Genomic DNA, 16,610 nt, shown 5'->3' on the forward strand with positions numbered 1-16,610 from the left:
CAAACCACAAGAAAACCCGTCCTTTGCACCATCTTGTTAAAGAGGACTGTTAGCGCATTCACATTTAGAGAACATGAGACTTGCCTTGTGGGTGGGATGTGTCCTTTTTCCATGTCTCTTACATCTTTGCTTATCTTCATGCTCTGATAATGGTCCACCTGTGGCACTGCCACAATTTCACTGGCACTAGGAAGTACTGTCCCCTGCCCACCCATGCCAAGATAGGCAGGAAGTTGGCATAAAGTGACTCAGGGGGCTATGCAGGAGCAGCGCACAGCTCTCTTCTCCATGCCTGCCGAGCGTGCTTATGTGAACATGCATACGTACATCCGGCTACCACACAAGTTAGCCTATGAAAGGCACACAGAATGGGTGGCAACAGAAAACAATACTCAGACATTTGCATCTTGAAATTTATTTCTGGTGTTTTCCACCATGCCTCCCCTTCTGTTCCCCCACATCTGCCCCAATCTGCTTGTTTAGGCAGATGATTATGATAAGTCAATCGTTTTTCCTAAGCATGTTCTCATTGATGCAGGAGAAAGGCACCACTGCTTTTTTATATTAATCCTCCCATAAAATTTGAGAGTTGGTTGTGGTATAATCGCTAATAAAAATTACATTAAAAAAGGATAATCTTTGCAGGGCAATCAGCTTATAATTTAGTTCACAAGAGCAAGCGCCTTTAAATGCATAATTCACTTAAGGCTGGGTCCTCATCTACCCAAACATATCCCTACTCGTTCTTCTCTGAAAAGTGAAGACTGCAGGTCTTTCCTTTCCACCTGCCCTCCTCCCAGGAAACATCTCCAAGTCCCCCTTGCTTTACCGAGCATCCATGCCAACCCAGAGACAGCTGTTCTGCTGCAGTAGTCACCCAAATCACTTCCCTTGAAAACAAATGGGGCGATGCAATATGTTGCATTTGCTTTTCCATAAAAATAAATGGACACAATATAAGCAGGTCTTCTTTCCCATTTAACAGGGCATGAAACTAGTCTGCTGAATGAGGGCACATGCGATAAAATGAACTCAAATGGAGTACATCACTGATATCAGCAGAAAGGTAATTATTAATCAGCTTAATTGCTTCACACAGGAGAAGGAAAAAAAAAACTTGCTGAATAGATGCCCATTGTCTAAATTAAGGTTAGCTCTTTAGTCTTTATTACATCCCAAGCTTTTCCATTAGAACATATGTAATGACATTTTATCATCATGCTAATACTAGTTCTGAGGTTTCCCCTTAGGCACATAAGATTTTCCTATTAGCATAAAAAATGTGGTGACATGTACTTATTTGGTAGTGTTTTATAGAGTTCATAAATAACTGCAAGAAACAAATTTCATCACAGAGTTAAAATATTTAATGACAAAATTAGGGTTTGTTGTAATAGTGAATCAATAGAGCAGGTGTTACTTATCTCTGAATTAAACAAAAATTATATTTGACATCTCAGAGAACTTCTGAAGAATAACTGTACAACAGACATCAGTAGTGTCACAATTTCTAAAATTAAGAGCTAAACCTATCTTTAATGCCCCTTATTTAGAGCATCCTGTAAATAATTTTAAATAGATGCACAACCTTTGCTAGCCACAAAAGTAGTATTAAAACAGTTTTCACTGTAACTTAAGTCTAACACGTAATCTGAACTTCTTCAGAGCTTGAAAAAAGGTAACTACTGATCATGTTACATTTTACAAATACATTCTTTAATATGAAACATTAACCTGAATAACTGCATACTTTCTGTACACAGGTATCTAATAATACTAGTGAGAAATACTACAGCTATATTCCAGGAAGAAGTGGTAATACTGGAAAGTTTCTTTCCTTTTTGAGTTGTCTATACAATAAGTCCTTCACAGAAATATAGTATCCCAAAATTCATAGAGAAGTGCAGAAATGAAACAAATGAAATGTCTTCTGACAAGCTCAACCAAACAAACTGGTCCCAAATGATGACAGTTATTTTGTCTAAGACCGTATTAATACTTTGCACTGCAGCACCTTCTACAAAAGGACAGCAAAGAACTTCACATGTGTTATCACTGGCCTCCTCTGCAAGAGGCTGGGAGGTAAAGGAGGGGCAAGGGATTGCTGTTACGGCCCTCTCTGTTGTGGGGAGGCCTAGGTAGGACTTTGACACTGAGAGGTCAAAGGTATGAACGCAGCCTGGAAACTAATCATTAGAGGGGGCTAATAAAGATTCGGATGGGCTTTCTTCTAATTCAGGCTATTTCCAATGAAACTTACATCTAAAAGGATAAGCAGAGAGTGAGGAAAGAGGGCAAGACATGGAATACTTATATTTATCAAGAGTAACTACTATAATTCTACCAGGAAAGAAGAATCTTGGGTTTCACAGTATGCTTATGACCTCATCCTCAGCTACTTTGGAATCAGCTTCCCAAACATTGTTGTTAGAGAGTTGGCAACTACTTCTGTTCTTGAATTTGGCGGACTGTCAGGGGGTTTTAGATTTATCCTTTCAATTATTTATACCAACTCTCTATCTCTGAAACCAGAATCCAATTTGGAAAGATAAATACATCTCTCTCTGTGTGTGTGTGTGTGTGTGTGTGTGTGTGTGTGTGTGTGTGTGCATTCTGAACTGAGATCTGCAAACAAAATCTATTTGGAGTGATATTTGGGGCTTTTCCTAGAAATTAAAATAGCTTCCAACAGTACTCACCAAATGGCATGTTCCTCGCTTCTTTAAATTTTTAAGACACCAAAAAGAAAGTATAAAATATTATAGTTAACTTATACAGTTTATTAAATTTTATAGAGGGTTTTCTTGAATTGGATCATCTAAAAGGATTCTGAAATTTGTCTCCGACAAATCTCATCTCCCTTTTAATGTGCACCATCTAATATTTTTTCCCCCAGTAGACAAACTTTCTCTCTCCTTGGGAATGCTTTATTAGGAGAACTTCAGCTATTTAAATCAGTATTAACAATCCAAAAGTCATCTTATGCTCCTATGTAAGAGGCTGCAATACATATCGACTCAATCGGCAAAATGGATAGGATGGAATAGATAGGGGTCCTGAAGATTCAGGCAGCTTAAAAATCAATGCGCTGCAGTGGTAGGCTTACAATGTGTCTGAGATGTGCAGCTTGTCTCCTAGTTTCACAAAAAAAGCACAGCTTTTTTTATGTTTAGCATTTTAACCCTCTAGGAAACAGAACTTCTAGACCCTAAGCCCCTTATTATCTTGAGTAATAGAAAATCACGAGGTGTGTGACCAACTGTATTGAAACTGACTGCAATGTAAAGGTTTGTGATTGTGGTGTTTTATATCAGACCAGGCAAGGTGCAATTGCCATGAAATGCAATTTGTCAAGAAACTCACATATTAAATTACATTAAATAAATAGATAGCAAAAACAACATCAAAATCTCCAAAATCCAGATACCAAGAAACTAAAGGCCCTCTCCCAAGGACATTATGAAGGTGTCTCTAAAATAGGCATGACTGTAAAAAGACAAGACAAACATTTTAAATGTACTACTTGTTCACATTATCATTGACAGAGACCTTTATCTGGACAAATCAATTTTTTGATAAAAATATAAGCACTTTTCCATACCAGCGACCATCACTATGACAGTGACAAGAGAAACATCTGTGAGTACACAGAGGGTTTTAGGTAGGCTTTTCTTTAGGCCTTTACTCTCAAATTTTTACCCTTCATATGATAATTCCAAGTAAACACCCTGGATACAAGTAGCAAGAGTATTTAAACTGTAACTCAGGAAAGAGATTTCTATCTGCGATTCTGACTTTTTTTTTTTTGAACGCTGGTGATGGTTCATGCAAAAGATTACTATGCAAGGAGCAAAATCTAAGACTGCTGTTTTCCCCAATAAATTCAATTGTTTTCCACAATGTAGAATTTTAATCTTCAAATTAAGTGTAGCTAGGACAGTGAGTGAAACTAATCACTGCTTGACTTTTATTTTCATCTAGGAAAAATAACATCTGATGTCACCACATTAAAATGCCTTCCTGCTTAATATCAGAGAAAAAAATACATGTTGCCAGTTTAGACTCAGCGCAGTTTATCATTTGGTCCAAATTTCGTATTCAAACTACAAAAAATATTTTTTAATAAAGAAAACATATTCAAAACATACATATACACACATACACACAGTGGGAAGAGGCAAAAACCCAAAATGAAGCTGATGCTATTGTAGCATTTATTAGCAAGATCATTAGGGAAATGTAAAAATGCAACACCCTTTCTTTCACATTAACATCTGAAAAGAAAAAACAATAACCACGCTAAGTGTCCAAATATTGGAAAAAAAGAAGCAAGCGGAGGTCCCGAATTCTTGTAAAAACTGCTGAACAAACTCTTCAGTTTCTCTTAAGAAGGGTCACCAGGATAGGCAGTTTCTCAACATTTGTGCTTCATGGCAAGCTAAGGAGAGAGAGGAATGAGAAAAGTAAGACTTTATTAGCAGGTATTAGCAGAGAGATTTCACTGTGCTGCTCCCTCTCCACCTCCACAATGAGAAGCAGCACCAAGATTCTACTCTCTGTGGCAGATCACCATTACTAATTACAGTAGCACCTTTAAATGTGCAACGTTTTCTCAAATAGCTCATGGGACGTTTCATTTGTTACTTTTCCTTATGATAGCTTTGCTGGTGTATGCATCCAGGCGGGAGGGAGTGCTGTGTGGTATTCCTGCATCACACTGAAGGAACAAATGAAAAAACCAATGGACAGGCAGAATGAATGAATTACCCTAGGAATAGCTGGGGTTCCCAGCTATTCAGGAGAAGCAACACCCCTGAATTGTATTTACTGGCATCTCATGAAGTATTAAAAATCAACAGCTTTTAGTGAGACAATCTACAACCATCTATTTAATATGCAGCCTGGACGTTCGACCAAGTCCACAGCCCTTCACAATTTAATTGTGTTACTGACGAGGACCAAAACACACCAAATCCCGACTTTGATTTATGCCTTTCCCATTGGTGTTTGTAAAACACAGTCTATTGAAATATTAGGTCTTTTAAACGGGAACATCAAATACCACAATATCAGTCAATATTTTCCCAAGCCCAGCCAGCCCATGATAATGTATTTAAGGAAATGGTATGCAGGTACAGAATATAAAATTAAATTTGTCCTCACTTTTCTTAGCCAGATCTTTTCCAAGGAGTCTATACAATGATGTGAACCAGAAGGCAGAACAGAGGCTGAACTGTAACTCTCCATGTATCCAGAGTCTGATATCAGGGACTAATTCCTGTGGTTGGGGCTGGGAACAACTGGGGTTAGGGTTCTGTGGCTCAGAAATCCTTTGAGCAAAGAACAGGTAATTCTCTGCAGGCAATAACTTTGCAGAAAGCCCTGTCATCTGCATCCTGACCAGGCTCTCTGCCTTTTAAGAATTAGTAAGGCCGATCCTACTGATTTCACCCAGTGGTGCTCTGCATCATTTTGGAATATGTCACTAATCCATTTCTTCTGCAAAACCCAGGGCAACCTGAGTCTCCTCTTTCTCTTCTTGACATCTTCAACAAATAAATTATAACCCTGGGGCTGCCATCTCAGCTAAGCCACCAGCAAAGACAGGGTCAACACTCACAAGAAGTGTCCCCAGCCAGGTTTGCATGTGATAGAGGGACCTTTGGACCAGTCCTCATGTTGATAAGTTAATCTCTGCTTGGGAAACCTCAGCTGAAAGAGCTCCTGGTACCTCTGTCTGGTGATGCCAGTGAAGACCTCCACAGATCTTCTGCAATGCTAAACCCAATAGTCAGTCAACTGTCAGACACAGGGATTGGGAAGTTCCGAATGTGCCCAGGCTGTCCTGCTGAGTGATGTGGGTTCTTGCCAAGAAGGGCAGAGGTGGCTAAGGACTCCTGACCTCAAGGAGTTTATAGTCCAGGAAACATATAGTCCAGGTTGGTGCAAATGGCAGAGCCAGGGCTCTAGCTCAGATCTGTCCCACTTCCTGGCCACACTCTGAACCTCATCACTCTACGGCCTCTACTTCTTGCTCTGCTTCTAGTTTTTATACATTATTCAGCAACATGGACCATCACATCAACACAGAGTGGTTAAGTGTTGTGCATAATAAATACTGACCATAAATATTTGATCAGTGCTGCTGTCCTGGTATTCAATGAGCTGTTAACTTTCAACTAATGGGCTTGTGCCAATTTACCCACAGCTATTAATTTTCAGCAGTGATTATGCTGCTGTTCAAACCAGACCCTGGTAACCAGGACAGTGTGTCTGGAATGGAGCTAAGGGGAGCCCCCGGGCCACGACCAGCTAAGATTTGCAGAAATACAGTTAAGACTGGACATTTTGCTATTTGAGTATTGGCATGGTCCAAATGTTTGTGTTTCCCCAGAATTCTTATGTTGAAACCTAACCCCCAAGGTGATACTATTAGAAGGTGGAATCTTTGAGAGGTAGTTAGGTCATGAGGGCAGAGCACTCATGAATGAGATTAGTGTCCTTATAAAGTGGCTGAAGCGAGACCCCTCACCGCTTCCACCATGTGAGGACATGATGAGGAGGTGCCATCTATGAATCAAACAATTGGCCCTCACCAGACACAGGATTTGCCAGTACCTTGATCTTTGACTTCCCAGCCTCCAGAATTGTGAGAAATAAATTTCTGTTGTATATAAGTCACCCAGTTTATGGTATTTTGTTACAGCAGCTTGAATGGACTAAGAAAGTAGTATCATTTTAGTTTTTGTTTAAAAATTCCCTAGAATTAGGAGCGTTAGAATATGGAAGGCAGGGAGGTAGAGCAGAAACAGCACTGCGTGAAATGAGGTCAGGATACCTGCTGCTGCAAATCTGCTGTATGACCTTGAGCTCTAAAGTCACAGCTGCTCCACACCTCAGCCTCCTCTTATGTCTACAAAAACGTCTCCGACGCTAAATGCCAATGGATAAATTTAGGTGTCAGAGTTGTTAAAATTTCAAATTTCCTTTTGATATATTTCGTGTTCTTAATATCTCATGGAAAGAGTTCTCTTTCAATGCTATGCATGTAACCTACTCAACCTAAAAAATGATAATAATAAAATCATGACTGATACCAGGGAGATATAGTATCAATATATTACTGTTGATAAATAATAAAATCATGTATTTTATTTTTTATAATACTATTATAACATAATAGTATTATTTTATAATAATATAATATTATATATTATAAGACCTGTGCTCCTAAGACCCAGACCTGAGCTCCTTAGGTAGTAAGGATAGAGGCAGCCATTCCCTCACAGTGAGAGAAAGGCCACACGCCCTTTCTTCCCCCACACACGTAGGCTAGTGCAAAACAGGGCAAGTCAATGTTTTTTTCTGCAAGAAATGTCACCTGAGGATGTCTGAGTGTGGGTAATGCTCTTGTCTACTGACTCACTGCCTATGGCGGGGCCGTCAAAGCATTGCATCTGCTGCAACATTGTGCTTTTTGGCAAGGGAAAGTGAGCAGATCTGTTTCTGCGATTGTGGTGCACTTTCCTGAGGTTAACTTTGCATGAAGCCCGGAGCTCAAGAAAGGACCACATTTCCTCAAACCAGGCTCACCAGAGTGGAGGTGGGGGAGTCAGTCTAGGAAGGCAGGGCGGAAGGATCATTTTCTATCTGCACTGTAGACAACAAGCACCTGCGTATTTTGAAGTCAGGGTTGTGCAAAAGTGATCCATTGACTCTTGCACCTGGGTCACTGCAGGAGTCCTGGAACAAGTTAGAAGGCCAAGTTATTTTCTACTGGACTCTACAAAGGTGTGCCAAACTCTCCAGCTGGGGTTCGGTGCCCTTATTCAACTGGGAGCTCTAGGAGCTGCCACCCGGCATTGCCATTTTCTGCTCAGGACTCTGCCATGTGTTCTGGCCCCCACTTGTAAGCACAGCTTACTCCTTCTGAGTCAACAGAGCCATGCTTGTCTAGGGGGTAGAATGCTTGGGTTCCATCTCTGAACTCTCCCTTCACCAGCAGGCCTGGCTGTGGCTTGTCCAGTAAAATGACAGCTTCATGGTCAGCCTATGCTAGCAGGTCCAAATCAAGAGTCCTGGTCCCTGGGAAAATAGCCACACCTTATCTAGAGAGGTCAATCTGCTCATTAGGAATACTGCCAGCACCAGTGATTCATAGGCACACATCCCAGTTTCACACAACTGCAAGTCTGGCCATGACACTCTCACACTCTCATACACATTAACAGACACTAGTAACCCCTCCTCTTCCCCCCGAGATGACCTAAGGGAGGGGAAACCAAAATAAACACAAGCTGTCCACGCCTCACCTCTCCCGAGTGAAAGCAGGTAACTGCTAGGCATAAATTTTCCCACTGGTCAAGCCAGAGACCCCTTTGCCTTTGGTGGCTGCATTAGTTTCTATCCTGATGGGTCCTGTTTCAAGGGCTGATCTGTGTTTAGATAGTATCAACATTTAGCATGAGGGCCCTCCCACACCCCTTTCCCTTTGGGTTTGGGAGGCACAAAATCTTCTCCTCCATTCCTTCCCTGTCCCTGTGTTGAGGATCCTCAATCACCAGTATCAATTCTCCAATCCCTCTACAGTGCTCATTATGTGACTGAATAGGGCAGGGTCAGTAGAAAAAAAATTTATGAAAATGATTACAAATAATAGTAATTTAGATTTATATGTGCTACATACTGTGCTAATAGCTTTGAACTCATTCAATTCTCTGAACACTCTAGTAGGTAGGTACTATTCTCATATAGAACAGTGCTCTATTCTACTGATGAGAAAACTGAGGCTTAGAGAAATTAAGCATTTGCCCAAGGTCACCAAGATGGTAAATGACAGAGCTATATTCAAACACAAGATGTTAACTACTATTCCATATTGCTTTCCCAATTGCCTCGCAAACTTGGCCACAGTATCAGGGAAACAGGGCTACCAGGGCCAAGAATTCAGGCCATCTGGTTAGGTTATCCAATCCAGTGTTTGTACAGCCCCCTCTGGGAGGGATGCCTACGTGGACGACATCCAGGTATTGTCTATGCCACCTTAGGAAGAGCAATTTTACAATCTTCCTTGGTAACCTGGTTCATGGTTTAATCATTAACCTAAACTCTTGTTTTAGCAGAATTTTATCAGTGCACTATTGATTGCTCTATTCTGTGTGGGAAGACATGAAAGAAAAATGCCTGTACTATCACCCTTCCCAGAACTGAAGACTGTTATAAAGTTATTCCCTTTAGCCTCTTCTACCCAACTCAACAACTTAAATGTTTCCCCAGATTTCCACTATCCGTCTCCCACTGAAATCACGGAAGCTGCTGTTGTTGTTAAAGAAGCTGAGGCTGTAACGCCAGCATTTCCATGTCATCATTATCTCTGTGTCACAGAGGCTGGAGAAAGGAGGAAGGAACTAGGGAGACCTTCAATCCAAATTCACTCTCTCTGCCTCTGCACCCACAGCAGCAATCTGAGGCTCTGGCCTCCAGCAGGGCTGTCTGCATTTTCAGATAGATCTGGCCAATTCTCCTTGAAGGAACTCGAAATGGGCCCCACAGGCAAGAGTGCAGTAAGACCCTGTCATGACAGAGAATGAATGAGACGACAAGACAGCGCTGTGCAAAGGGGATGCAGGAAGAGAAGGCAGGAGTCATCCACTCAGAGCTGGATCCCCAGCTGGACCTGAGCGTGAGCCTCCAGAAGAGGTCACCGCAACTCAGCTGGGAATATTTTTCTCATTGCTTTTTAGGTTATCCATCCTTGTTTCCTCAGCAGAAGTGGTGTTTCTGTTAAAGCCAGTTATTTTCTTCCCCGAAAGGTCACCTGAAAAGTGTATTTGAAGGGCCAGATCATAAGCCTGACATGCCAACACAAGTCATCAGCAGATGTTGTTTCTGGAAGGCTAAATTCAAACCACTAACCAGAAAAAAAACTGCCCTTTGATCTGAAGCACAACAACAGTAATAAATCCTCTTTATCACGTGACCAACAGGGCCTCTCTTTCCTTTGGTTTGTGACTGCCTTAGATAGCTGGCTGCCAATAAAAACTGCCCCTTTCCCTTCTAAAAGGCACAGTTCTCAGCGAGTATGAGAATGTGCAGAGTGCGCACTCAGTCACGCAGGAAATGCCCTTCTCTGGATTCAGGGGCAGCAGGGAGTATTGCTGACAGCTCAGCGCTGGTCCGGTCAAGCTCAGAGCCCCAGAATTGAGGCCCTGAAATAACAATCGACCCCTCTCCAAGGGAAAACTAGCCCCGAGGTGCGTAGTTCCCTGGGACTGGGGCTTGCTTTGTGTCTGGTGAAGAGATAAGGACACACTGCTAGACTCAGGATGAGAAAGGGACAGGATGGAAAAGCAAGCACGAGCAGCCTCACGTCCTCCATGTGTTGGCTAAGTGGGGCAGGGATATTCGAAGACCTGATCTCTTCTCCCCAACCCCCTGTTCTGTGCCTCGATACTTGAGCCCTAAACTTCTGAGCAGGAACTAAAGATCCAAGGTCAGAAGGTCAGAGATACGGATGAGGACATTAGAAAAGAGCCAAAGAAACCAGGCACAAGAAGAAATTTTCCACGACTCAGGTGTTTAGTAAGTAGCAGATGGGAATTACATAAAGGGGAAATAGAAAGCTTAATTTTATATCTCTCATCACAGGAAAATACTGAAATAAAGTTTCTTGGCACTGTAGCTCCCCAACACCCCAGAGCTGAGAAGCCTGCCCCTCTCTTGGCCCACCTTGTGCGCAGTTTCTGCAAACTGCTGGGCGCTGTTCTTCAGGTCTTCTGTCTTCTCCTCCGCTCGGCCTAATCGCTCTCCACGCTCATTCAAGGCCTGGCTTGCCTTCTGCACTGCGCTGGTCACGCTGTCAGCAGCTGAATGGAGGATGCTGTTTCCTGAAAGGAGGAGAGCAGGTGCATCAGAAACTGGCTCAGCTGACCCACAGTGACCAGACTCCGGCAGGGTGAGTACCCTGTAAGAGGAAGGCAGGTCACACTGCAGAAAGGCCGCTCGTCTAGTGACTAGGAAACAAGCCGACATTTCTTTTGATTGGGTTTGACTGACGCACTTGCAGCAAGAACACCCACTGACTGCAGGACCTAGGAAAATCCTAAATGCTTCTCTATAAACTCATCACTGACACGCCAGTCATTTCCATTCTGCCAGTATTCTATCTGTGGAGGCTCAAAAGGATGGGGCCTGTCTGGATTTACAACTTGGCTTGCAAAGATAAATGAAAACATTGATAAGTTCACAGAATTAGGCAAGTTCAATGAGACATATCTGGATCTTATGTTATTTCCTTTTGACCTGTGGTTTCGGTGAATAACCATAGGAAAACTGGGACCACAGAACTTTTCTAGATAGAATGCTCTATATTCCTTCCAACGCTTCTTCTTCATTTTACCCCTTCATCCAGCAAGTAAAGAACACCCCAAAATGTACAGCTTCATGTAAGAGCTATGATCCAGTCTCAAAGCTCAGAGTAGATGTGTCTGCTCCCAACCTTGGATTCTGTACCATGGCTCGGATGGTTGGGACTCCTTACCTCTGATCTCTAGTATGTGAAATACGGAGCCTCAGGACCATACTTAACCAGCAGGTACAAAACAGTGATAGAAACCAGCCCTAGAAGAAACTTGGTACTCCCAAACTCAGGAGTGGTGATACCAAGAAGGTTGAAAGCCATTGCATCTCAGAGGGTCATGCATTCCTGACATCCCATTTGCCGGGACTGGGCAGCAAAATTCAATAGTGAAGAACTTGCCGATGCATAAATCACTGAGAAATAGCAACTTGCAAAATGACAACCAAAGGAAATTTATAGCTGTATTTTGTTAACATTGAGTGTGAGATATTTAATGGCATTTTATATAATGACTTTATGTCTTTGAATAAGTTTATTACATCATTTAACTTTGTACCTGGGATGGATACATCTAGCCACAGACAGCTTTTAATAGAAACGCAATTTCCACTGGTCTCAGCTGCAAAGGGTTCTTAATTTCTCCTCTGTGGGCACAGTCTGTGGTTTGTGGAAAAGGATCTCAGGCAAAGAAAGTGCCTGGACTGGAGGAAGCACTTAGTAAATGTTTTTCCATTTTTCTTCTTTAATGGTGGATTTCAAGGGATTCAATTATGCACTAAGGGGAGGAGAATGGGGTTAACTCAGTGTTACTCAGTTGCATCAAGCACTACATGAACCAAGATAAATCAGCACAGATAAACAGGGAGCAGAGGAAATGCAGTTCTAGGCAAATCTGGTTGAATGCAAGGTTGGAATGAAAGGTCTGGGTCTTCAGAACAGATTTAGGAGGAGAAATCTTGGTCCCCTTTGCTTTCATATCATACTCATAACTATGATAATAACCTATCCATGCTGCTCAACACTTGAATAGCACTTTGCAATCATAAAGCACCTTCACGAATATTATCTCACTTGATTGTCACAATTCTGCTGATAGGATTGACACTAGCAGAGGTTAAGAGGCTTGCACAATACCGTATCACTAGGGAAGTGACATGGATAGCACTTGAGCCTGGTTTCCCAGTGACTTTTCCTTATTCTCTACCTTGTTCTTTGCAGATATGGTGTTGGTTCAGAGAAGCAATCACTAAGACAGAATTGTGGGCAGACTAGCATACAGATAGGTTTTGACAGGTTATTTCCCAAGGTAACGCCTGACCGTTTCTGTCCTCAAGGTACTCCTCTTGGTAAATTAAGAGTTATTACCCATGCCACATGGAAAGTCAAGTTTTCTCAAAAAAGGAAGAGGCCAATGGGGTGGAACAGGAAGATGGGGAAGGGCGCAGAGGAGTTGGGAGAGGGCACAAGAAAATCTCCTTTTCCTGCCTCCTTCCATATATTCACAGCTGAGCCACCAGAGGACTGGGAAAAGATAGGGCAGGGAAGCTGCAACTTCACCACTAGGAATAGCTTCCTTAAATCAAAAGGATTTTAGAATTAGCTGCTATAAAATTAAGAGGGTGTATAACCAAGACTTGCCTTTTCCCACTGGAATTAACCTGCATGATCTTCACTCGTGTTTCTGGAATGAACCCACTACACATAAGCCTTGCTGCTTTGTTGCTTGAAATTAATCTTGCACGTGATGTCAGGTAACATCACACTCAGTTTTATATGATACTGTTTAACAGGAGACATTATAACTCATAGAGAACCAGATGCTGTCTTCACTGTTGAAAGATGACATTGCTGACTACTACCAATAGGAAATTCACCTTCAGTTATTTTCAGGCATCAGGATGAATTCGAACAAATTTCATTTCCTTGGTTGAAATAACCTCTTCCAGTTTCAATTCTACCCACATTTTAGGCACAGTGAAGTCCCATCACCTTTATTAAGCTTCAGGTCAATTCCAATCTCTCCCTCCACTCAACTCCCTAAATAATATCTATATCCTTCTTGGGTACTTAATTAAGTACAATCACGGGCAACTCTTCTCCTACTTGACTTTTTCACCTGTAGATGCAATGACTTCCCAGCTGGATTACAAATTCTCAGAGTGCATCATTTCGCTCTGTTGACCATTCCCTAAATCTTTAATATTTTTCCTCTATTGACTGAGATCTTCTGCTGACTTATTTTCTTCTATCTGGGATCCTCTTGCTCAAACTGTAATCCCAGGGTTCTTTCCCTCACTCTCTTCTCCTTTGCACTCTACAGACTCTCTCTGGAGCAATCTCATCCAGCTCTTGACTTCCATAACCAAATCCTTATCTTTCACTAGGTCATGCTGCTGAGCTCCAGGCCCATAGGTTTTCTTATGGAAAAAGTCCAACAGAATGACCCAAAGTCATCTTAAGTTCAGTAAGTCAAAACCTCAACTCATTATCTTTTCCCTCCACACCTGTTTTGCCTTTGGGTCGCCTACTTAGCAAACAACCCCAATATCTGCCCAGGTCCTGAATCCAGCCGGAAATCTGGGAGTCTAGTCTAGACACCTTCCTCACTTTTATCCCATACAACTAAAGGTCACCTCCTATACAGCTCTCTACACTCTTGCCTTTTTACCATCCTCTTGCCTCACATATACACACAATCTTTACCACATCTATGATAATTACTAGAAATAAAATTGCTGGTTCAAAGCATACAAACATTTTTAGGCTCTTGGTGTATGTTGAAAATTGCTTCCCTGAAAGATTTATTCAACATTCAAAACTATTCATGAAGTACATACTACATGCCAGGCACTTTTATGTTGACACAACTGGCAGAATGACTTTAAGGGAGTGATTTAATTTGTCTGATCTGTAAAATGTGGGTTGTGCCATTTACCTCACGTGCCTACTGTGGAGATGAAGATGTACACGCAGTGTCTCCAGGTACTCAATGGAAGTTTGTCCCTCCACCCCCCTTAAGACTACATCTTCTTTCTATGTAATTTTGAAAAAAATGGCACATCTCACCCAGTTCCATTGCATGTCACTCTCTCTTCTCTCCTATCTCGGGGCTAAGTGTTTTGAAGCTTGCAGAAGATACTCCTTACATACCTTTGTATATCCTGCTATATGTAGCACAGCATGTTGCTCAGACAGGGAGTTTCACACATATTTATTAAATCACAGCATGTTTTGTAAATAGGATGCCTAACTCAAAAGTTGGGACTCATCATATTGTGCTGAGTTAAATCTGGAAATAAAGCAGCCTCCTGAGGCCAACAGCATAGTAATTCTTTCTAAATAGATAGGAAGCATATTAATACCCAAATTTATTCAAGCAGTCTGAGAAGCTGTCAACCATGGCAAATAAAGTCAACTACTTTTGGAATTAGTCTCTGGAGATAGAGCAGAGACCAATCTTGCTCCACTGATCTTGCCTTCATATCAGTTCCACTTAATGTGTGCTTTTAAAAAAATATATACGCTGACATCTTTTATGTTAAGTGATTTAGAAGACTTCATTGAGAGAGCAACTGGAGATAAAGCTATAGCATTGTGTTCAGTCACTGAGAACACAATGAAAATAAATTTAAATGTATAGAAAAATGAGAAAAAAGAGTAAAGTATATTGAGAAGTGATAAACGAAGAGAAAGGAGGAAACTTTTTAAGAAGCACATGCAATACACCAATAGTTCAATTATCAACATAATTTCATTTGATCACCCTACACATCAGGGTGTATCTTGGTAATTAAAATCCTTAATTCTATTGCTAGTAAAAGGCAATTTCAACAGAATTTTCAGCAGCTACTTCTATAAAATACATATAGAGATATTTGAAATATAAAATATTCATCCTGTTTGGAAAATAAGGCAGCAAGAAAATAATCTAAAACATAAATAATAAATATATGCCCATCTATACTCAGTGCTGAGTCAATGTGCTTATCTAAGAACACTCTTTTAAAACAGAGATTTCTTAACAGTTTTGCTTGGACTACTTCTATTCCATAATCAATTTAACCACTTAAGAATAACTACCCAATAAACCCCACTTATCTAAACTAACTTAGAGGAAAACTAATTTGAATTTTGGGAAAATATAAATGTGTAAAATAGATATCGGTTCTAACAAACACAAAAATTGGTAGGGAGACCTATTATATTTAATCTGTTTATAGGCCAGGAACATTAGTGACTCTCACATAATATGCCAAAAGTATTCAATAATAATTTATTCTCTGCGTGGATGAAGTAGGCTCTATTCTATTCTCATCTACTGAGTTATTTTTCTTAGCAAAGCTATTTTCATGGTTAGTACCTAAGGTACAATTAAGTCTTATTAAGTATAAGTGACACACAAATTAATTTCACTGGATACAAAAAGGTAGGATTCACCTAAGACATGGTTTTTTCTTTTTTCTACTTTCGCTCTGTGACAATTTCATTGCTCAGTGTTTCTGCCACTAGAACACATATTAGCAAAAGAAAAGTCACATAGAGATCTGGCTCCCTGACAGCCTGGTCTCCTTTCAGTCCCAAAGCTACTCAGTGTCACTTAGACACTGTTCTGCTTCCTGTGATGAGTGGCTCTACTTCTGCCCCCATCCATGGTCATTCAGTTGCATGATAATCATGATGCTCCAAAGGAGGCTCTGTTTAGTACTGTGACTGTCACTAAATATTTTATAGATGAATAATAATTTAAGTAATAATGACGATATTAGCTTTTACTTCTATGAACAGAGTGATTAAATGCAAAGCCTACCTGGTGATAGAAGTTGGTTCTTAATCCACAAAGTCCATTAATTATCTGTGAATTTAGGCAATACCAAGCTCTTTCTATATTACATTGATTAATCAATACTAAATCACATCACTGCATTTCAATGTTGGATAACCTCTAATATCCTCTTTTAAGATGGAGATTCTTCCAAAAAGTTAAATTTCATCCATACTTTTGTGGTAATGACTAACCAGAAAAATTCTTTTAAAAATTCTGGTTACATCAAGCCTTTCCAAACGGAAGAGTTGTTAACCCAAGCTGGGCAGGATGCAGTGTGAACATCAGTCAATCACAATCACAGAACAGCTACCATACTAGGTGGCAGGTACTATGGTAAGATGTTACATTCCTCAAAGGGAGATATTCTTACCCTTATGTTACAGTTAAGGAAACACATGCACAGGGAGGTGAAGTAGCTTACGCAGG

At 40.9% G+C, this 16,610-nt stretch overlaps 1 protein-coding gene across 8 annotated transcripts in view; it reads right to left on the bottom strand.

Annotated features, from left to right (window-relative positions):
* Positions 1 to 1,344: 1,344 nt before the first annotated feature.
* STXBP6 (syntaxin binding protein 6) overlaps positions 1,345 to 16,610 on the bottom strand; it is a 241,649-nt gene continuing 226,383 nt past the window's right edge. For all 8 annotated transcript variants that reach the window (XM_009427607.5, XM_054665926.2, XM_063792820.1 and 5 more), the window contains 2 exons: positions 10,729 to 10,886; positions 1,345 to 4,438 (listed from right to left, as the gene is read on the bottom strand). In XM_009427607.5, the coding sequence (XP_009425882.1) occupies positions 4,415 to 4,438; positions 10,729 to 10,886 (182 nt within the window). In that variant the 3' untranslated portion in view covers positions 1,345 to 4,414. The remainder of the gene's footprint in view (positions 4,439 to 10,728; positions 10,887 to 16,610) is intronic.

This window comes from Pan troglodytes, chromosome 15, assembly GCF_028858775.2.
Source record: "Pan troglodytes isolate AG18354 chromosome 15, NHGRI_mPanTro3-v2.0_pri, whole genome shotgun sequence".
Taxonomy (NCBI): domain Eukaryota; kingdom Metazoa; phylum Chordata; class Mammalia; order Primates; family Hominidae; genus Pan; species Pan troglodytes.